The 22,472-nt window shown below is 36.0% G+C and overlaps 3 protein-coding genes across 4 annotated transcripts; all 3 read right to left on the bottom strand.

The window, feature by feature from the left end:
• Positions 1-9,832: 9,832 nt before the first annotated feature.
• On the bottom strand, positions 9,833-15,807 carry LOC106391373 (DNA mismatch repair protein MSH7-like). Its single transcript, XM_013831994.3, has 17 exons — positions 15,215-15,807; positions 14,582-15,071; positions 14,400-14,495; positions 14,259-14,314; positions 13,750-13,816; positions 13,537-13,632; positions 13,036-13,167; positions 12,900-12,933; positions 12,758-12,805; positions 12,383-12,582; positions 12,174-12,300; positions 11,778-12,055; positions 11,447-11,641; positions 10,949-11,365; positions 10,768-10,864; positions 10,557-10,684; positions 9,833-10,485 (listed from the first exon to the last, which is right to left on the bottom strand). Exons 1-17 carry the CDS (start codon positions 15,529-15,531, stop codon positions 9,985-9,987), a joined length of 3,279 nt encoding a protein of 1,092 aa, XP_013687448.1. The 5' UTR covers positions 15,532-15,807; the 3' UTR covers positions 9,833-9,984.
• A 287-nt stretch (positions 15,808-16,094) lies between these two features.
• BNAC01G30050D (transcription termination factor MTERF2, chloroplastic) lies at positions 16,095-18,834 on the bottom strand. 2 transcript variants are annotated; one of them, XM_048744604.1, is made up of 2 exons: positions 17,518-18,834; positions 16,095-16,375 (listed from the first exon to the last, which is right to left on the bottom strand). In XM_048744604.1, exons 1-2 carry the CDS (start codon positions 18,580-18,582, stop codon positions 16,190-16,192), a joined length of 1,251 nt encoding a protein of 416 aa, XP_048600561.1. In that variant the 5' UTR covers positions 18,583-18,834; the 3' UTR covers positions 16,095-16,189. The 2 variants fall into 2 exon arrangements, with proteins under 2 accessions (XP_048600561.1, XP_013686764.1); XM_013831310.3 differs by having other exon boundaries at positions 16,095-16,946; positions 17,329-18,821.
• A 1,051-nt stretch (positions 18,835-19,885) lies between these two features.
• On the bottom strand, positions 19,886-21,654 carry BNAC01G30030D (transcription termination factor MTERF4, chloroplastic). The gene has a single exon (XM_013830567.3). The coding sequence runs from the start codon at positions 21,256-21,258 to the stop codon at positions 20,005-20,007; it is 1,254 nt and encodes a 417-aa protein (XP_013686021.1). The 5' UTR covers positions 21,259-21,654; the 3' UTR covers positions 19,886-20,004.
• Between the last annotated feature and the right edge of the window lie 818 nt (positions 21,655-22,472).

The raw sequence follows: 22,472 nt of genomic DNA, 5'->3' as shown, positions 1-22,472 counted from the left end.
GAACAAAGAGGTTTTGGGGTTGATTGGTTACGTTTGTAGCTTTATTTTTTGCTGTGAAATTTAAGCTGTGAGATTTAATGCCGTAGCTGTAGAATTTTAGCGGTAGAGTAGCTATGAGTTTTTTTAAAGAAAAATATGATTGATAAATATTATTTCTACATTTAGATTAATTTAACTATGGTTAAATACTTTATGAACTGATTAATTATTATATAATTATGAAATTTTTATTTTAAGTAAATGAATACAATTGTTAAGTATCATAAATAATCAACATAAGTAATATTTACTTAGATTACTTAAATTTTAGAAAGAAAAGAAAACGTTTTGAACAAAAAAAAGGATTGTAGGAACGAGTGATATTACCCAAAGCATTCGAAGTAGTGCTCTGGAAAACTTGCTCTCTAAAGCAATAAAATGAAATAAAAGTTAGTTTATGGCTCTTGAGTTTTAAAATGTAAAGTAAAGTTTGACTGCTTTAACATATTCAAAATAGCCCTCTAAAATACTCATATTGCTATAACCTACACAATACTAAAAGGCAAATATAAGTCATGGGGAGGGTGTCCACGTCTGCAAAGAAAATCATACAATCAGAAGACTCGATTTTGACATGTCAAACAAATGCTTACTCTACGTATAATTAACTCGGGCCACTTCGACTAAGCTTAAAAACAATTTTAAGTTGTCCATTTTATGAAAAGCCCACAACCCTTTCAACGCTAGATTGTTCGTCGCAGTCGAGCTACGACTCTTGCACGTACCCTCAACGTTCCAAACTGTAAGTTCATCCGTTTGCAACTCGCCTTTACGGTGAATTAATATCTACCCCCTCTAAATCATTCATTCCTGTTCTTTACCCATTTCTTTGTGAGATATGTTATCGTTCCACCTCCCTTTCTTTCTCTTCCTATAAAATTCCCTTTGTAAATCTTACTTTCAACCAAAATCTAAAACTTATGTGGATGGTTCTATAAATTCAGGTTATATATGATGAACAAATGGAGTCCCGATGGAAATTCCAATGATTCTCGACGTTTGAATCATCACAATCATCACAAACAGACTACGTACTAATCTGTTGTGTTTGTTTCTTGGTGTCATTTGTTGGGTTATGTTTGGCCACGAGAAAAAAGGGGTTTCTTGGGTGAATAATGGAGCGGTCCAGTCGCACCAGTGAAGAAGTTTGCCTTCGGACCCATCACTTGAATGGAACACTCTTGGAATCGTATAGAAGGAAACGTTGAATGATGGGTTCCTGCACTTCTCTCTTTCCCCTGTCAATATTAATTTTGTTGGTGCGATTAGCGTTTTGTGAGAATTATTTACCAAAATTTGGTATTTGTAGTTTGATTGTGGCTGTTAGGGTTGCGGGGCAGAGGAAGTGAATCGTACCCGGAGCGACCCGATCAGCCCTTCGTCTTTTCATTATCGGCAAAACAACCTAAAGTGATCAAGGATTTCCAGAAGCAGTCTGCACATTGGACATGATGGTACACAATATATTTTTTCATCTCTATGAGCGTAATACTTAAGTCATAGTGTAAAGGTAAAGATTGGTCTTTGTCATGTTTGTTTTGTGTTTTGTAAGTTTACAGATAGATATGATGTCAGAGGCAATTGATGAAACAGTTGGCAAAGACAAATCTGAAGAAGAAACTGAAGATCCCACTGACCAGGTTAGTTATTGCAATTTCAATCACAAGAACACCTTTCGTTTACACACCTTCCGACTTCTATCAAAAGTCTTCTTGCTACTATGTTAAACGTCTCTTCTTTTAGTAATACCAATATAAATAATATTTTTTTATTTTGTTGTTTCTCTGTGAATGTAACATTGTAAATGTCTCAACTTGGTGTCATGGTCGGAGAGAGAGTGCTTATACAGGAATCTTGGGGCAAGTGATAACTCTCAACATAGCTGACTTTGTTTACATAACCTTACCAAGTGAGTTTGGTCAGGGGAGATTCCAGTATCATTCTGTCAGTGTGTACGGATTTTTCGCATACAAAATGTTAGAGTCTCTACACAATGAAAGAATAATATTGGAGTCTCCACTGACACCTTTGTGTATGCCATATTGTTCCCCTTTTTGCTTGAATCAAATTAGCTAGCTATCAAATTGATCTCAGCCAAAAAAAAATAAAACAGGGTCCACTGTCGGGTGAAAGGCAAGTGGAGTAAAGAATCAATGGAATTGGCGAAAGAGGATGGAAACCCTTCATTACGAGACGGAGAGGTTAGATCCGAAGAATTTTTAAACTGAGATTAAGATTCAATCCTTGAGATATATTTAAGAAACACTGTTTGCTAACATAGACACAAACAACAGTGGAACAATCACATATGAAGAACTGAAGTAAGGACTATCCAAATTTGGATCTAGACTCACAGAGGCAGAAGTGAAGGAGCTCATGAATGCTGAATGCTGTAAGTTTTTTTTTTTGTAACTAGGCTTATCATATACTCCCTATTTTTCTATTCCCTTATTTTTCTATAAAACACTCATGTGTCTAGGGAATTCTGATTTTGGCTAATCTGACTGCATCGAGTTCATTACTGAAACATTTCTTGAAAGTATTGAGAATCTTCACAAAACTGTCCAGAATTTGACAAAGACAGTAACGGGTAAACAACACATTTCTTCTTGGCTCTTTCCTTCTTTACCGTCATATAGATAAGTACGAGTCTGAAACCTTTGCTTTTGATCAAAAACTTTGTGCAGATGCATTTCAATAGACGAATAAGAAGCTGTGCTGGAGGACTATGGAATGGGAAATGATGCAACAATCAAAGAGGTTCCCTCAGATGACAATTCATCTAACGTGAGCTTAAAAAAATTTCATCATCATCTCTGGGTGCCGTTTTTGATCAATGTCTTTCTCCAGTTAAGAGTGCTTCTCACGGCAGAGCTTCACTTTGATTGAAGAGGTATTATCCTTCACTTTTTTATTTCTATCCTCTGTTAATGTATCACATACTTCTCATGTTATGCCTTTAATATAGCATCTGCAATCTCTATAACATTATGATCAATATAGCATCTGCAATGTCTATAACATTATGGACGACCAGCATGCGATCATTTTGAACTATGCATGACAGCTCTTACATGGGCTGGTTACTGATATGCTGAGAGAATAGAATGACTCAATGAATCCAAGACGGAATTTGAGCTCCTCACTAGAATACACAAACACTTGATGTATTTGATAAAAAAAATATAATTAATTTTTCTGTGTGTGTTGTCGTATTATTTATAGAAAATGAAAAGTTATATAAGTAGGAAAACAATTATTTTTAAATGTTAATCTCTGATTCAGAAACTATTGATTGATTGTTTAGGAGTTAGGAAAAAAAGGACAAAGTATTAAAAGATATTTACGTGTTGGTTTTTGGGTTTATATATTATGCAAATTGTTATTGAACACGGAGGATAAAACTTTTTTAAAAAATTCAACTAAAAAGAAAAACAAACATAAACAAATAAATTTCTAACATTGCTTGATAAGGATAATGCATAAACAAAAAATAGTTGGTAATACTATATACATATAATATAATATTAAAATATGTATATAATTTGTTTTATTGGTCTGTAGCATCACTCCGTTAAGAGAAAGATGTTAAAAATACAAAGTAGTTGACTTATTATAAAATTTGATCAAAAATTTGGAATAGAAAGTGGTTATTAACCTTATAAACATTTTCGAGCTGTGACCAATGGTGGATCTGCTTAGGTTTTGGGAGGAGCAGCTGCCACCTGTGATTTTGTGAAAGTTGTTTAAAGACTTTTTATGTTTGCTCTTTTTATATGTTATTTTATCGGGTGAATGGTGAAATAACAAAAAGAAATTGTAAAAAGGGGACATAAAGAGATAGATAAGGAAAGGAAGAAAGATTGCTCGAAAAAAAAGAGAAAGGAAGAAAGAGAGAGATTTTGGTTGGTTACTTAGCAAATTTGAATTATTTTTGTGGTTATAAAGTGTAGTTTATGTATTTTATACTCTGATGTCCCAAATGAAAATAAATTCTAGAATTGTCACCGGTTGTAACTTTCTAAAATTTCAAAGAAAGTCACTATTGTATATGTAAATTATTTAAAATTATTGTGTGGTATGTAAAAAAATATTGTAGTAAAAATTCAGATTATCGAATATTATTACAGATAGAAAGAAAATTAAGTAAACATATCTGATATTTTACCTTCCAGTTTATCAATTAAAAAATATTATGGCTTTAAGATAGTTATAGTGAAAAAGCATCTCATATTTGAAGTTGGAGAAATTTTCGAAGGCCATGTTACGTTTTTTTCTTTTCATATAATCTTCTGATATAGTGATTAACTTCATGACTTGATAGAAATATGAGCCATCATCATACTATGATATAATTTAAAAACAAAATAATAAAAATTATGAACAATTAACTAAGTAAAATAACAGAAACAAATTTTCAAAGCTTCTGTTTAAAAAGCTGAATTTCCCTATCAAAATTTAAAAGTTATTGTTATCTTAAATTTTATTTAAACTCTCACATATATTTAAGAAAAATATCCAAATGAAATATACAAAGTTTTTAACTCAATGTGACACAAATAAATTAATGATTCAAAAAAAAATTGAATTAAACAAAAAATACAAAGAAACTTGCAAAATATATTAACGTTTTTAAAGTTATTAATCATAAATTATCCAAATGATCACTTGAAATATGTCATGATAAAATAAAAAAATTCCTATAAGTTTTAAATGAATAATTTCTAGATTTTAAATTAGCTAATAAAGTAAAATAATTAACATATTGGTTGATCTATAAGAATTAACACATAATTTTAATTTGATTTTTTCATACAATACAATTAAATTTATAAAAATTATAAGAAGTTTAAAATAGAAATTAAATATTAGAATATAAAAAAAAAACATTTACATCATCCCACATGAGAAACAAGCAGAATTCTGCAAAGAGAAGAAATAATATTTTTCTCTACCTTCATGATCTTTATTGTCGTAGTTTTTTTGGTTTCATAAAATATAATCCGATTTTAAAACTAAAATTTTGATATATTGAACAAATAGCATTAAAATAATATAATATTATCCATTTATAAAAAATAAAGTACAAAAAATATTGAAGTATCCGCGCGTAGCGCGGAAAAAATCTCTAGTGTTTTCTAATAAAAGAATAAAGGCCTTGAAAAAAATAAGAAACAGAATATACTTCAAAAACATCTCTGTGAGTAGTGCCAATCCGCGTTGAAGACGTAATGATCAGTTATCAATAAAAAACATATGCCCAACAAAAATTAACAGTGAACAAGCGCCAAGCGTTAATTTGGTGACAACAAATAAAAAATTTAGCCTCCAAAAAGTTTAAGGTCGCTGTATTTCCGCATAAAACTCTAACTACTTCCTTTATCAGAAAAAAAGCTCGAATCACTCAAATGTATACGAGGTTAAGACTGCTTCCGAGCATAAACTTGAGCTACTCAAGTTAGAATAAGAAGACAAGAAGCACACAACCGCACTACGCACATGGGGAATCTGAAGGACCAGACCCAAAACTTTGGCTTTGTCCATACTTTGTCTTTTACTTTTTCCAAACTAGGTTAAGATAGCGCATTACATAGGGAGTATTGTGTATAAAATTACTACTACATATTATTGTTTATTTTACGTTTTACATATTATGAAATAATAAAATAATATATATGAAATAATTTAAAAAATCAGTAACTATTATGTATGTAACTAAATTGGTACGAGCATATGAATTAAAACAATCACTCTTTTTTGTCATCAAAATATGGTGAGTAAATCCGAACAATCACTTTTATATATTTTATATGGTATATAATTAAATTTAAATAATATTAATATGTATAATATATTTTATTATGGTTATCTATTAAATGAGATTCCATAATAATATGGTTTTGTGATCATTTGTATCTTTTAAACTATTGATAACAAAATTTAAATGTGAGACTTTAACTAGTTTTAGCGTTTTATCATTATTTTTAAAATTCAAGGCAAATTTAGAATAAAATATCAAGTTCTCTGTACTTGTTCAATGCAAATTTTGAAATTGATATATCATGTATTTTATATGGTATATAGTTTAATTTTAATGATATTAATATATACAGTAAAACCTCTATAAATTAATAATGTTGGGACTTTGAAATTTTATTAATTTATAGAGATATTAATTTACAAAAGTTTCCTTATTTAGATTTTTATTTTAAAATATATTTATTCTAAGATAATAAAAATATCTGATTTTAGTGTATAGACATTAATTGTTATTTTTTTGAAATTTGACATTTATATTAGTTTTATTATATTATTTGTTGTATATAATATATATTGCATAGAACTTCAGTGCGGTTTTAGATATAATATTACTAAATCTCATCAAAAATATATGAAGTGTTAAGAAAATATAAAGATAATTTCACTGTGAATATAAAACAAAAAATATAATTATAGGTGCTTGTTTATATAAATTATGTATACATATAAATTATTAATTTATAATTTTAATGGGACCATATATTTACATAGAATTTTCTAAAAAATTATTATCTTATTATTTTATCGATTTGTATCAAATTTTGAACCGGTCCAAGTTGGGACAGGAAAAATTTATTAATTTTATTGAGATTATTAATTTATCGAGTATTAATTTATAGAGGTTCTACTGTATATATAGATATAAATTTGAAAATCTGTTAAACTTTTTATTCATATGGTTTAAAGTTATTTGTATCTTGTTATAACAAAAAAAAAATTGAAACATTGATAAAAAAAATTAAATATGAGATATTTAAGATTTTTAGTAATTTATAGTCATTTTATTCAAGATATAGCATATACCAAAAAAAACTAAATTTTTATTATATGATTAATGTGATTTCTTATTTTATTTTAATAATATAAAATTAAACAAAAATGATAGAATATACACAAAATGTTATCAAAGTTTATTATTAAAAGTCATTACTTGCCATATATATCTTGATCAAACTAGGTAATTCCATAGCTTCTATTTAAGTAAAGAATGAACAAAAATTTTAACATTAGTAATTAATTTTATGGTTAATTTAATAATTATTGTGTATATTTAAATGGATCAATCTATTTACCTAAGTAATATAAGAATTACTATGGTGATGATCCAGTGGCGGAGTCAGACTTTGTTTTAACATGGGTCAAAATTTTAAATGGACTTCAGGTCTAGGAAAAAAAAGTAAAATATGGTGTCAAATAGGTATTGAAGCATGTTTTAGGGGGGTCATATGAGGAAATTTAGCCATCTGAGCTATTAAATCTTAATGTTTTACATGTAAAAGTCTAATTTTTTTATAATTTAAGGGGTGTCAGTTGATCCACCATTAATGTATGTGGATCCGCCTTTGGAATAACAAATGTAATATTTTAAATATTGTAATGTTTCTCGAATAATATACGAGACATTTGGACCTTATGTGTTAATGTAAGGATCAAAATATGATTTATAAAAGTATTTACAATCTGTTAGCAGTAATAACTTGGTTTAAGCTAACACGTTCTCTATTTTGTTTTTATTTTTTTTTCAAGGATAAAGATTAATTAATATATTTTTACAGAAAATAAGATATGCATCAATCGTTTCCTACTAATTGAAGAAGTTCATAATTGTCTATGAAATTGAAATAATTGTTTGGTGATTTATAAATATATACATTAGGTAGTTTTGTCATTTCACTTATAAATAAGTGTACTTTAAAAAAATGGTGTAGCTTTCAAAATTTATTGAAAATTATTTTTCCAAATTTCTCCTTTAAAATATAAGATAATTTAATATTCTTACAGATTAGAATACTGTTTATATATTTTCTTTTAATGTTGTTTATGTGATAAAATTAAAAAATGCTATTTATGAGATTTGTTGTATAAGAGACCGAGAAACCTATTGATATTGATGGCCTAAGATATTTTTTCCTATTCAAGGCAAAAGAAATTAATTAGCTGACCAAGGGAAAGTACGTGACACAATAATGACGAATTACGATTGCACAGACAAAAGGACATGTGAAACGCAGGAATAAAAAGTTCGGTTTCGTCGTGTAGTGATTAATGTCCACAAGTAACCTTTTCTCCACGGCTCTACGCACGCAACTACGTCACCCAATTTAGTCCATTGTTTTTTTCTTCACATTAACTCTCAATATATTTATATTATATATATTTTTTTAAAAAAATAAACTATATTTTTGTTACTCTAATTATAGAACCAAGATATCATTTGGATATTGCGGTGTCTCATCATGGAAATTGTTTGAATTTATAATTTCATTCTTTAGCGAAAATTGCCTACGTAACCTTCAACGAAGGATATAATCTTAGTTTATATCATTATAGGCATGGCCTAAGTGGACGCGTATCCTTGTGGGAACGTAGCCTTGTTATGACTCATCTGATCTAAAAGTCATACTAGTCGATACGCTTAATGAACATGATGTCGTCCTGCTTATGAGTAGTAGGTCATAGTCTGAACCGGTAAACTGACTAGTGGAAATATTAAAATGAGTAATACTTCGGTCTGGATGATAGTAATCGGATAGGTCTGCCTATAATGGCCATGTCGATGAAAGTAAGCTTCCAAGTATAGTTTCCTACTTTATTAGCTGCATTTGTAACGCCCTCGGTCCTGGAGATAACCAAACGGACATTCTGTGGACAAGGTTCAGGTGAACCATCGACCCATATACTGCATAGGTGTGGTCAAGAGGTCTGGTTAGAAGCTTGTATAGTTTCTACGACCAAAACAAGGTCTCTCGTATCTCGGGAAGAGTGTGGCCAGCTTAGAGCTAGTTAGGATATCTGAGGTTAACTAGCTCATAGTGAAGTAGACTAGCTTGGACCAGCTAGGTGGTCAACTCAACTAGCTCGACGACCAGCTCAGGTGGTTGGGTCGAAGAGTGAGATAATTATGGTCGGGTTGACCATAATTGTCGGGTCCGGTTGGAGGGGTCTAGTGGTTAGGCGTCTAGACTATGGTAGCTCAGTTGGATTAGGTTAGGATATGGTTGATCTGAACCAAAGGGGATAGATGCCGGTCAAGGTTTCGTTGCTTAGTTGTCATTTAAATTCTTTTATATTTTTGGTCGCTCGTTTTGAAAGCAGCATTCCGCAAACGAACATGGCCAAAAACCGTAAACACACAAGCATGCGAGATTGGACATAGTTTCCTTGTCCGCCATGACCAAATGAAATGAAAAACCACAGCGGATTGGGTTATTTGGACCCAGACGGCCCAATTTGAATGCTGGAAAACGCAGCTGAATTTCTCATAAGAGTGGTTATAAACGCAGCAAAATTACTTAAACCTCTATAAAATTTTGTTGTGGATCACCACATAAACAAGACCCAACACCCACCTCAATGAACACTCAAAGGCTCTTCATCTGGGTTACAAGGAAATATTCCTCCCAGACTCCCAGTCAAGATAGATAAAAACAATATCAAGAGTAGAGATAGAAGAGTTCAGCATATCACCATTAGATCCTAGCCACTCCAGCATTGCATGTATAGAAAATATTTGAAAAAGTTTTCTCTTAAGAAAGAGAAAAGAAAAACATCCAAAAAAATATCCAGTCTATCCACAGAAGTTACAATCGGGCTAAGCTGAAAACTCAAATTTCAATCTAGATCGAACAGAAAACGAGAAAACGGAACTCTTTCTCACACACGGATTCTAGAGAGAAAAGAGAGTGTTGAAGATGGAGTTTTATTCCAATACTGAAAGAAATGTAGTTATATTTGCAGATCTAAATGACCTTAATTTTCTGAAATTTGTAAACCTTAATTTAAAATGTACTTCCATCAGTTCGGTCCTTTCTGGTTTAATCACAGATAAACCGTATCGAGAAAATAAATTTGATATAACCATTTCCCAGAGGGCTAAACATCAGAGAAGCAACAACAAAATAACAATTATCTCATCGGTTTTACTTGGGCAACAGAGCAAGAAGATCTGATCTCATGCCATAAGCAAATCAACATGTCAGAGACATCCTCCTCAAACATAGCCTTGTCGTCGTCGACGACTTGAGAGATACCCACCAATGTCTTGAGCCATTCTTCATGCAGGCTTGAGAACTCAGACCTTAGCTCACTCGACTTGAAGTTTTCTCCAATCGATCTCTTCATGGCTTGAGCCGCCACCGATGCTGTCTCAACCACTTGCTTTGGTATTCCCGCCATGAGTGCTACTTGAAGCCCATAGCTCTCAGGACAAGCTCCCTCGGCTAGACGGTACAAGAAAACCAAGTCTTGGTCGCAGCTACCTGGTTCTTGGTCGAATCTTGATTTGAATGCGCAAGCCATGTGTTTCAAGGTGACCCGCGGGTGGGACGAGAACTCCTTGGTGAGAGGGTGGTAATGCGTTGCAAAGAGCATCCTGCACTTGACTCTCTCTACCATGTGACGAAAAACCTGAATACAAATCAATAAGTAATCTACGAACTGATACAAAGAGTACAGGTTGAAGAAGAAGAGAGAATTACAGAATATGCAATGGCGTAGCCATCGAAAGTACTAGTTCCTCTGCCCAGTTCGTCAAGGATTACTAGTGAATCCTGAGTTGCGTTTTGAAGAACTGACGCCGCCTCAGTGCATTCTACCAAGAAGGTGCCTATAAATGAAAAACCGGCTTTACTAATCAGGCAGAACTGGTTTTATGAGAAACAGGTAACTTGATACCAAAAAAAAACTTACTCTCTCCTGTCATGATTCTATCAGATGCGCCAAGCCTTGTGAAGATAGTATCCACGAGAGAGAGTTCACACGTCTGACAAGGTACGTAACAACCAAGCTGCAGACAGAAATAAAGAACAGAAACTGTTGATATATGTAGAGAAAGCAGTGATTTAAACATGTAACGAGTGTTAATACAAACCTGCGCAAAGATAACAGCAAGACATGTTGCACGAAGAAGAGTTGATTTTCCACCCATGTTTGGTCCTGTTAGTAACAACGACCGAGGATGAATGCTGCTGCTTCCAGCCTCACCAAGGAGTAGATCATTTGGAACAGGAAGTTGACCATCAGCTGCAACTGCAAACGGATGCCATAGCCCTTGGATTTTAAGTATTGGCCCATTTGCTTCCTGATTCTGAATTGTACTTTTCGATTCAGGGAAAATAACAGGCCTGGCCATGCTTCCAGCAGAGAGACTTGCAGAGATTGTAAAGGATCTCAGGACATCGAGGCAGCTAATGGTGTGAATGACCTCAGACCACTCTGTGGCTTTTTCTATAAATAGATCAATGAGTATTGTGAGAGTTTCAGCATTCTCCTCTGTCACATCATGGTTCTGGTACAAGATTAATAAGTTACAGTTAGATACATATCAAACTATATACCAAACCATAGTATGAATTTGCAAGATGGGCACCTGATAATCAGGAAAGTCACTATCTATGGCTGCTTCAAATTGAGAAAGGAATAACTCAAGCCCGCTTTTCCCCACTAATATTGGAAGTTTACAGAGCTTGCATAGCAGTCTAATCATATTCGATTCCTTCTGTACAGCCAACAACAGATCAATTCCACTTCTGAACCCTTTCACAAGCTGCCCAAATGATTTAACCTGGAGTGCAATAAATTCAGAGAAATGTAATGGAAAAAAACATACAGATGAAGAACAATCATAGTCAGAACAGCAATGCTTAAGACCTATACGAACCAAACAAGGCATTGTTCAGAAAGAGCGTTTTGATTCTTACTCGTTGTTTCAGCACTTTTTTCCCAAGAAGAGCAGGCAAAAGATAGGCTGATGACTGAACAGTATACTTAATGCGTCCGAGCAGTCTTTCCAAGTCTGGAAGTTTATGGAGATACTGGCCTGTGATTTGCATAATTTCTGAGTTTGCCGTGAATTCTTCGACTACATCAAGCCTTTTATTGATACTTCCTATATCTTTGAGGGGATGGCAGATCCAATTCCTTAGCAGCCGCTTACCAGTCGGGCTAACACAGTTATCAAGAAATTTGTACAAGGTCCCTGCAAAGCAAATAAAAATTAGATATTACTAGCTAGATACGTACCAAGTTTTAGAATATGTATATCGACCCCTGTGTCTACGCTCTACTTGAACCTATAAAGAAAAAAATGTACTTGCCTGAAGGACCACCATCAAAGCTATTGTTGAATATCTCCAGATTTACCATCGTCTGGCCATCAATTCTTAGACAACCACTGTAAACTTTGTAGGGATGAATATCCCCATTCTTAAGTACATCTTCTAGCTGCAAGAAGATAGAACCAGTAAGTTAAGAAGATTTCCTTTGCTTAACTTGTCAAAAGCGGAAACAAACCAAGCTAACCCACCTTTAGCCTAGAAAGATGACTGATTAGTTCTCCAAGAGCGCTAAGAGCAATTCCAGATTCAGTTAGACCATCAACAGCAGAGTTCCATGACTCAGAAGAACCTCTGAAGTATCCGCTGGATTCTATCATATTTCTCACTCTACAAGCATTTGCATCCCCCATTTCTTGTGGTAGTGGATTCAATTGTACCGCCGTAGACCCTATAAAAACGATGCATTGACATAATCTACACTAGAAATGTTTACGAGATCTATCATTGGATGCACAGCAATAAGAAGACATATTGTCATGCATATCTGTCTACATGATGATCTCGTTAGGTTTCTTAAGCATATTTTCCTAAATTTTCAGTCAGGTTGCCTACTGAAATTGTACCTGTCAATGTATATTTCCTTAGGGCCTGTTGGGACTCTCTTGATAGCCCTGCAATATTTAAATATTAACACACTTAAACTTAAGCAGTCACAACTATCTTAACTTCAATTTGACAAAACCATTGGGTGTAAAAGAAGTTTACCTTTACTCTCATATATCACTTCTTTTGGAGAAACCTTGAAAAATATACCAATAGGGAATTTAGAATAAATTCCTGAAAACCAAATATGCGCCCAAAGTCGCATAACAGATACAAGTTACGGAACAAACTTGCATACCTGCATCAATAAAGCTCCAAGAGCAGCACATGAAGCATCATCACTGATGGACCCAACCCAAAACCTCAAGGAAGCACAGTCGACGAAAGCAAATCCATATACAGTTGAACACTTTTCTAGCTCCATTTTCACCTAAAGCCAAAGTTCAGAAGCAAAGCTGACATCAATTCATTATGCAATGTAACCAAAAGCTAATCCCTAAGCTATGCTATCATTTTCTCCAGCATACGAGACAAACATAACACAAACAGTGGTCCTTGTGAAAAGAAGGAATGCATTAACAAGGACTGACACTTAATAAAACTCAGAGGATATCATACAGAGAATTAGTCTGCAGTTCGGTTAAAATATAATGCAAGGCATTTCTCTAGCAAATCAAACTAACCAGCAAATGTTGGCATTCTAAGCCCAAAGTCTTACTGCTGGAAGAAAGATTGCTAAAGAAGAGTATAAGTTTCGAATACTTGAATAAATTTCACTTGTCTAAGACAAATAACAAACCTCTTTTATAGCAAGGAGATGGACGGGATCAGGCCCTAGATTACCCTCGCTTGCTGTTGATGGAGTTAATACCTGAACTAGCTTCCTCGGTATTATCTGACAATCAGATCAGAACAGGCATTGATTTAACGACAGTGTGAAACTAGTGTAGCGAAAAATAAAATAATCAAGAACAGTCTGCACCCTTGTTGACGTGTTCCCAAGACAACTTACAGTATTTGCACCTCTGGCTTTTGCCTGGTCAGATGTTTCTAACTGCTCGATTCTTCCAACTTTATATCTTCAAAAGAAACAAAGAATGTGTCAAAATACAGAAGTCGTGGAGAAGGAAACATATGAATCTGCACGTTAGTTCCTATTGAAAACACGTATGAGTAATAAAGTTTCAACGGAAGGCTTCAAACACTCCATGAAAGACAAATGAGTGTATCACACATAACTAAAAGTAATTATTGGTAAATATTGCAATAGATAACTGGCAAAAGTTGACCGGGTATAACTCTACCTTGCCAGTTGCTAATGAGAGCACACAAATATAAAGTACAGTTTTTTTTTCTCCTCTAAGAAAAGGCTTATTATAAAATGAGAGCCAATATGAAAACATATCCTAGGTTATCAGAATCCTAGCTGATAATGGCTGAAGTGATCTCCATTTGTTTAAGTCCTAAGTCCTAACCAAAGTGGAAGCAAAGAAAAACCATAAAGTGTGATAGTTCCCTTACCCACGAGCTAATAGCTTTTGCACTGCGTCATCTATCCCACTTTCAGAGATACCAACCTGATAAAAAAGGGGGACGTCAAATCTATAGACTTGGTAAAAGAAATGAATCAAGCAGGCCAGTTGTTTCAACCAATATACATACCTGTCTGCATTTTCCCACACCGCTCATGGTCATCTTCCAGTCAAGCTCCTTGTGACCTAACTCTGCATCCAGCTCATACAGCTCATAAAATTTGCCCTGAGAAGAGCATAAACGAATGCAGATGTAAGCCAAACAATTACATTGAGGAAAATAGATTTAGCACTAGACTGAGATTCACTCACCACTTTAAAGAAAAGCACAACATCCATATACTCACTCTTGACACTCCAGTATTGCTTCTGCGACGCGGACATTTTCTTGAAAACGTCAGCTGGTATGTAGAGGGTCTTTCTATCGTAAAGGGGATCATCAGGCCGTCTTCTATTGGCATCCCTGATCCGAGAAGGCTCAAGCCATTCAAATTTGGTGCCTTCGTTCACTTCTTTCTTCTCTCGATCCCCAAACAGTTTCATCCGTTTGTTAGAATCAAATAGAGAGACCTTGTTCTCAGTAAAAGCCACCCCATCCTCCAGAACTCGCTTCAAACGAGGAACACTGGGACGCGTCCCGGGCGTATCTGGGCCAAGAACATCGTCATCTTCTAGTGATCTTGGGTTATCTACGCAAAAAGTATAGTCTCTATCTTGAGGTTGAGCATTATTCGAACGACGTTCTGGAAAAACACTCTCAGGCATCTTCGATACAGATGAATCACGAATCGGAGCAACATTCCTGAAAATTTCCAAAACAATAATACAAGGCAGTAATCAGCACCGCCACATAGTGCAATAACGGATCGAATCGAGTCAGTAAAATTCGAGGCTAGACCTAATGTTAGCTAATGATTCAAAATCAAGAGAAACGAAGATAGTTACCTCTCTCCAGAGCATTCTGAACCATCGACTTTCACAAACTTATGCATGATACTGGAGAAGAGAGACGAAGCGCCACCGGCGGATTCAGCCGCCTTGAAGTTAGACGGCAGTACACGACGAGGAACTTTCTCCGGCGGAGTATCCACTCCTCTAACATCATCATCCACACATTTCGACACATTTCGCGAAGCGTCGCTGTTAATGCCTCTTTCCTTCACAGCAGATCGTAAACCTCCTCCGCCGCTAGTAGCATCGCCAGGAACTGAAGCTTGCGACGGTTTCTGCAAGAAAGACAGAATCGATTTCTGGCGCTGCATGTTCGAGTGTAGATTGATTGAGAGGAGATGAGAGAGTGAAAGAGTGTTTTTGAGCTCAGCGAAATCGAGAGTGGGGGGAAAGATTAGCGCCAAAATTACTTATTAGGTCATCACTCTTTGAGCCTTGAGAACTTCCCGGTTCACTTCTATTAATGTGTACCGTTGGATATATCGAGATGATTGCAATTTTCTCGTAATGCCACGTCAACAGATTGTTCCCAATAACACGGGGGATTTCTCAGTCTAACGAATGACTGCCAGTTGTGATATGTCCGTTTACTCGGTAATAAGGTTTATGATGCAAATGGGCTTATTAAGGCCCATTATCCAAATTTTAATATGTACCTATACTCTTGTGATTTATTATGAAATGTGAGCCTATTAGGCTGGATTTTCATGTTTCTTCTTTAACATCAGCCGCGTTGCTTAACACTCAAGTCTTCTTTAGATAACTTAATGAAATGTGAGCCTATACATAAATACATATGGCAGCTATGTATAAATAGAGATCTCTTCAATGCTTTTGATACAACCTCTCTTGCTATATACCTGAAGGAGGTCCATGAGTAAAGCTTAGGCAGTTATAGATTAAAGCTCTTCTTCAACGGCAAAAGATTCAGCAACAAATATAAAATTAACATAAACAAAAAAAGGGTCCTTACCAAGCCTTCTGATATATGAAGCAAATATCTGCGGTGAAGATATTCATCATTAACTCAGCCACAACCTCCTTGTCATCATGCTTCTTCACATACTTTTTAAGGAACAGCTCATCAGTGTCCAACAAAACAGACCGTAGTGGTGGTAATTCAGTTCTGAGCAATACTTTGGGCATGAGGGCTTTCTCATCTCCAGGTTGCATCCAAATACCTTAGGGTGCGAAACCAGGGGCTTTAGTGGCCAGTTCTCTGCAAAATGATTAAGACACCGAGGATGGCGGCACTTGACCAAACGTCACAAACTCATCTCTGCTGAATCATAGGCCTAGAAATGTTTCAATGGAATTATCTATCTTCTACTCTGAAACTCCCTATACACTGTAGAAACTTCTTGAACATTGAGCTGACCCCGTCTTGAAGTAGGCCACACTTCTTCAGGGTTTCAAACCTCTGAGTAATCTTATTCTCAGATTATGTCAGAGAGTGTGGACAATTCTTGAGCATTTCCCATACATCTCCCAAAACCAAACGTAACTATTTATAGGCATTATTGTCTTTCTCTTCTATTGTTCTGTTGCCGGTTCTGTAAGCAACCTGCAGAGCTTGGACAAACTTTAAAGTTGCCGGATCAAAACCATCCTCGATAACCTTTAAATCTTTCTTTTTGACAGCAGACATGTTGATCAGAGATGAGCAACGAGAATAACAGCTTCTGAGACATGTATTTCTGACTGCATTCTCCTGTTTATTCTCACCCTGTAGCACAGAAGATTTGTACAACTTTCCCAAATAAAGTGAATTTATTGATGACAAACCTAAAATGTAAGTTTGTTGATGCAATATCATAGTTCGCAACTTACATAGGAAACACCAACATGACCGACCATTCTGCTTGTTAATCAATTTTTGTACTATTATATTTACCATTAACTTAATAGAATTTGTAAAATGTAGTCTTCATCTGACTCACATCTTTGGCAATCTCGGTGAGAAGAAAAGTGCAGTAGTACATATTAAAATCGTCTAAAAAGATATGAGCATCATCACAGAGCAAACGAAACTTCTCTGATTCTGCGCTAAGACACTGGATTCTAAATTTCTTCAAAGATGAAAGGAACATACAATAGTTTTGGCGTACCATTGTCATCAAGATCTATGAAGCACAGTCTCCACTGAAGATAGCCATCAGCTCAGCCACAAGCTCCTCGTCCTCTACCTTGAGCACATACCTGTTTAAAAACGCCTGGTCCGTACATGCAAAAACCGACGGGAGCGGAGGGGGTTGTTCATTTACTCCATCTCTGAGCAACCTTCTGGACATTAGAGCTCCGATTACGTTACTCCTTGGCACAATCATTTTCTCCATGCTGTAGTTATACACCTGAGGGCGCAAAACCAGGGCCTTTAGTGGCCAATTCATCTTCTTCACTAGAAACTCAGTCTTTCTCTTCAACGCCTCTGCAGAAAACCCAATGCACTGAGGACTGCTCATGACCATCGTAGCGAACTCGTCTCTAGTCACTCCTAGGCCTAGAAACGTTTCAAATGCGTTTATTATCTTCTTCTCAGAGTAAGCCAGAGAGAATGGATACTTTCTGAACATCTCCCATATAGCTTCTACAGTGAAGCCTACACATTTATAGACTGCAACTTTCTCTTGAATCGTCTTGTCGCTCATTTGGTAAAGCATGCGCAGAGCTGTGACAAACTTTGAGGTTGTGGGATCAAAACCCATCTCGACGACCTTCTTGAGGGATGCTTCAAATCTCTGTTTTCCGCAGACGGGTTCGGCAAGGGAGATAAGCAAGGGCAAGAACAGCTTCTGAGGCATGCCCAAATCTCTCAAAACCAAAACGTTTCTGATTTTGTTCCCCCGCCTACCATCTGGCCATGACTTCTTGGAACTCTTATCAGCTTCTACAATGTCTTTGACAAGATCATAGTAGAGGTTGATAGATCTGCCTTGTCTCTTATCCAAGATTTTGGGAAGTTTTGAAACGATCTCAGTGAGCTCATCTCCTCTAGACTGCAGGGAATTAAGCTTGGGAGCAAGTGATTTCTCAGCGTCTAGTAAAAGCAATCGTGGGTGATCCGTAATGATGGTGGAGATCTGAGAATCTGTGAAACCATGACTCCTGAAAAGACTCAGAACGGAATCGGGATTGCCCCTGTCCTCGAAGCTGACTCTTCTCGAGATCGACTCAGCGAGTTTTGTAGCTAAACCCAGTGAACCAACGAGGTAAGAGACAGTAAAGTTCTTACCTTTTGGACCATCTCTAGGGCTCACATCAACGGAAGTGGATGTATTTTGGAAAAGGGTGACTGAAACACCAAAGCTACGCCATTTCTGCAACTGTACTAAACTTCTTCCATGGAGTGTCAAAGAATACATGATGGATGACAATTACCGAACCGGAAAAGAAACACAGAACCACAGGAGTTGAACCGATTCCAGCGATCTGTCTGATCGAATCCGAGAAAACGATGGAATATTAAAATATATCGAAAAATTAGGGTTTATGAGCAGATTATAAGCCCTTCGTCGTTCGCTTCGTCAATCTCGATCATCATGGAGTAACTAGGCACACCTTGCGTGCCGTTTTAGGTGTTTTTTGAAAACTGCACACATGTTAAAACAGACTTTGATTTTCCATTTCTCAGCTCCTAAATTTAGCTGCAATATAGTATTTATGTTAAAACTTTTTCCTCAAGACTAGGCCGCAACAGCGTCTGATTATATACATCGTGAACAAGGAAAACCAGTCTGAGCTTCAGTTGCTCTCATCATCACCCTGTCCGGACTCAGACAGGTCCGTCTCTTTACTCGACCAGGATCTCAACATACCAGTAATGCTCTTCGTGACTTCTTTGTGTTAGAACTGGGAGAAGAATGTAAATTTGTAATCTCACCACCAAGCAGCTCGTGGAGTTGGAGTTGCCCACAATAACCCATGAATATGTTTGGAACAATTTTGGGCACGACCCTGTTCAAGATGAATACAAAGTTCTTAATAAATCCAAGTATCACATATTGGTCCTCAAGCTACATGGCGAAACACTCAAAGCGACGCCATTCCTCGTCCGTGCTCACAAGGTATCTCCATCACCTGTGTTTTGTATTATAAAAGCTCAGATGGAAAAATACATTAGTTGTCATGAGTTTTTGACTTGACTTCTGGGGAGCTCTCTTTAGTCAATTTACCTTTAGACGACATCTCTCACCCACATCCACATCTCATGAACTACGGAGGGAAAATAGCAGTTTTTGAATACTCCCATTCGCTTTTGTTTTGCCTGTTTCCCAAATGAATTTTGTCATTTGCTCTCACTTGCTGATGCAAGGCCCGAGCATAGCGGTAAGATTTGGTTGGGAGAGGCGCATCCTGATAGGGCTAAACCCATACTCTAGGTCGCTTATGATTTGGAGAAGGATAAGGTTACTACAAGGACTGAAATGAATCCACTCTGTAACAGGACTTGAGAAGCCAATCCCTTGCATATGTATTATTGGGATGACATGGAAAGCATTATGTATTTAGGAACCTAAAGATAGATTATTACGTATTTGGTTTGCGAGGATGGTGAAGCAATGTCCTAATGCATTTTAGTTTCATCTTGTATGACACTTGGCCACACACAAGCATATGATATAAGGTGAGTTAGTGATGTTAGAAAACAAGACGACTCAAGTAAGATATCAGAAAAGAGAACAAATTCAGAAAGGGTTCAGATCAAATTGAGATTACACAAGTCTAATGTTGAGTTTTCTTTTCCAATCATAAATGAGAGCAAAATCCTAGACAGGCTTTATGATCTATGAGGCACCATCTCCGGTGAAGATAGCCATCAACTCAGCTACAAGCTCCTTGTCGTCGTGCTTCCTCACATACCTGTTTAAGAAAACTTCGTCTGTACATACCAAAACATACCCAACTGAAGGGATACCATTTCCTTTGAACACTAGAGCTTTGATCACATTACACCTCGGGACAATCCTCTTCTCCAAGCTGTATCCAAACGCTGCAGGGTTTGACACCACATCTTCTACTGTCCATATCATGGTATTCACGAGAAACTCAGTCTTCTTCGTAACCAACGCTGAAGATAACCCAATACACTGAGGACAGTGCTTGACCATCCTCACAAACTCATCTCTGGTGAATGCTAGCCTCATAAATGTTTCAAAGGAGTTCATTATATTCTTCTCCGAGATCGCCAGCAAAAACGGATACTTCTTGAACATTTCCCACACATCTTCGACAGAAAAGCCTAGCCTTTTATAGAGATTAACTTTGTCTTGTACTGTTTTGTCGCTCATCTGGTAAACAATGCGCAGAGCTTCCACAAACTTGGAGGTCCTTGGATCGAAACCCATCTCAACAACCTTCTTGAGGGATTCTTCGAATCTATCTTTCCCACTGACGATATGGGAGCAGGAGATGAGCAAGGAGAAGAGCAGCTTCTGAGGTACGCCCAACCGTCTCAGAACCAACACGTTCCTGATGATATTCTCCTGCCTAGAACCCTCCGGCAGAGCAGAAAGACACGACATCTCGTAGTTGGAACTCTTGTCGGCTTCGATGATGTCTTTGACGAAATCGTAGTACCTGCCGACTGCTTTGTCCCCTTTCATTCCCAAGATTTTAGGAACTTTTGAGAGAATTTCGGTGAGCTCGGAGGTTGCCGCTCCTCTGGACTGGAGAAACTTAAGATTGGGAGCAAGTGATTTCTCAGTATCTAGTAGGAGCAGTCGTGGATAGTTTGAAATGATGGTTGAGATGTGAGAATCTCTGAAGCCGTGACTCTTGAGAAGATCGAGAACAGAGTCTGGGTCTCCCTTGGCCTCTGAGCTGACTTTCCTCCAGATTGATTCAGCGAGTTTGGTGGTGAACCCCAAAGAATCGACGAGGTAAGCGACAGTGAAGTTGTTGCGTTTTCGACCATCAGCAGGAGAAGCAGAGGAGAAGGAGTTGGAAAGACAAGACAATACATTTGGCGATGCGAATCTCAAATGACTCCATTTCTGAAACTCAATCAACCTTCTTCCACGGAGAATCAACGAATACATTTGACGAAGCAATGCAGTTACCTTAAAGCAACAGATCTATCTGATTCAAAATCGAGAAAATGAAATCACCCACCCAAGCTTCAACAGCAAACTTTCACCTTGATTACTGTAGCGAACAGCCAAGAAGATGATGAGAAGTTCACTCATACATCAGATTCTCATATCTGAAGCTCAAATCAATAGCATGATAGAGGCTTCCAGAAGATGAGCCGCTCAGTAATTGAGTATTTGCTCTGAATCATGGAGTTGTTGCGGATGAAGACACCCCACCCCACCCATAAACCCCTAGTTTTCAATTTGGGGATCCCTCTTTTCTCTTTTTCCTAAGAAATTAAAAAATATACAAAATATTTGAGGATGCTGCTATTCGAACCTTGCTCTCATTGCGACAGCAACACTTTTTAAGATTAGCAAAAGCAAGAAGCAGGGATATATGCGTTTATAATCATGTAAATGTAACTGTATAAGCTTATAAAGTAATCATGGTTCAATATCATTTCAAACCTTTAGGGTGTAACCGGTGACCAAGAGAATGAGGAGGAATAATATGTTCCTTAACATTCTTTAAACTTTTTACCATTCATGAAGAATATGTTTTCCTTTTCATTCCTCTTCATTCCTTTATTTGTAGAGAATTATAAAACAAATCAATTCCTCGTTAATTTTGATAAGGAACCATCATTCCTCATCATTCCTAAAATTTTATTCCTATTAATTCATTTCCTATCCGTTCCTATTGTTCCCATGATGGTTACCAGTCACACCCTTAATCACAATCATGTCTCACGGGAATGAACAATATAATTGTACTAGGGTAAGACCTGCGAATTTATATGAAAATTATTTAGAATTTATATGAAAATTATTTAAGAAATATTGTATGGAAAAATAAAATTTATATTCTTGACCGAATTAATATTTTTTGCCCTTAAACAATTTTTTTAAAAATTTTGTTGTTAATTACATAATTTGTTTACTGATGAGCTGATCTCATTTTTTTCAAAAAATAGGTCAAAAAATCACTTATCGCATAAGAACCTAACGTTTACGCCGAAGAATCTCAGGCTTACTATTTGGTTACAATGAAACTATGTCAGCTCGGTTTCATATCATGATTTAGCAATTTAAAAGTTAATTATAGTTATGAAAAGCTACGTTCACATGCCAATCCTATCTATCTTCGATATTTTTCTCATTTTGTGTCCTTTTTTCAT

This window comes from Brassica napus, chromosome C1 (assembly GCF_020379485.1).
Source record: "Brassica napus cultivar Da-Ae chromosome C1, Da-Ae, whole genome shotgun sequence".
NCBI classification, from domain to species: domain Eukaryota; kingdom Viridiplantae; phylum Streptophyta; class Magnoliopsida; order Brassicales; family Brassicaceae; genus Brassica; species Brassica napus.
Note: the sequence above shows the minus strand (reverse complement) of the source record. Positions and strands in the feature narration are given on the sequence as shown.

What these genes read in the sequence shown, in the direction of transcription:
- LOC106391373 (XM_013831994.3), bottom strand. Translation starts at nt 15,531, where the DNA reads ATGCAGCGCCAGAAATCGATTCTGTCTTTCTTGCAGAAACCGTCGCAA. An exon ending in AGTGATATATGAGAGTAAAG is followed by an intron (nt 12,806 to 12,899) that starts GTAAACTTCTTT and finishes TAAATATTGCAG; the next exon opens with GGCTATCAAGAGAGTCCCAA. An exon ending in TTGCTGTTATCTTTGCGCAG is followed by an intron (nt 10,865 to 10,948) that starts GTTTGTATTAAC and finishes TTCTGTCTGCAG; the next exon opens with CTTGGTTGTTACGTACCTTG.
- BNAC01G30050D (XM_048744604.1), bottom strand. Translation starts at nt 18,582, where the DNA reads ATGTATTCTTTGACACTCCATGGAAGAAGTTTAGTACAGTTGCAGAAA. An exon ending in CAAGGAGTAACGTAATCGGA is followed by an intron (nt 16,376 to 17,517) that starts GCTCTAATGTCC and finishes CCTGGAGATGAG; the next exon opens with AAAGCCCTCATGCCCAAAGT.
- BNAC01G30030D (XM_013830567.3), bottom strand. Translation starts at nt 21,258, where the DNA reads ATGTATTCGTTGATTCTCCGTGGAAGAAGGTTGATTGAGTTTCAGAAA.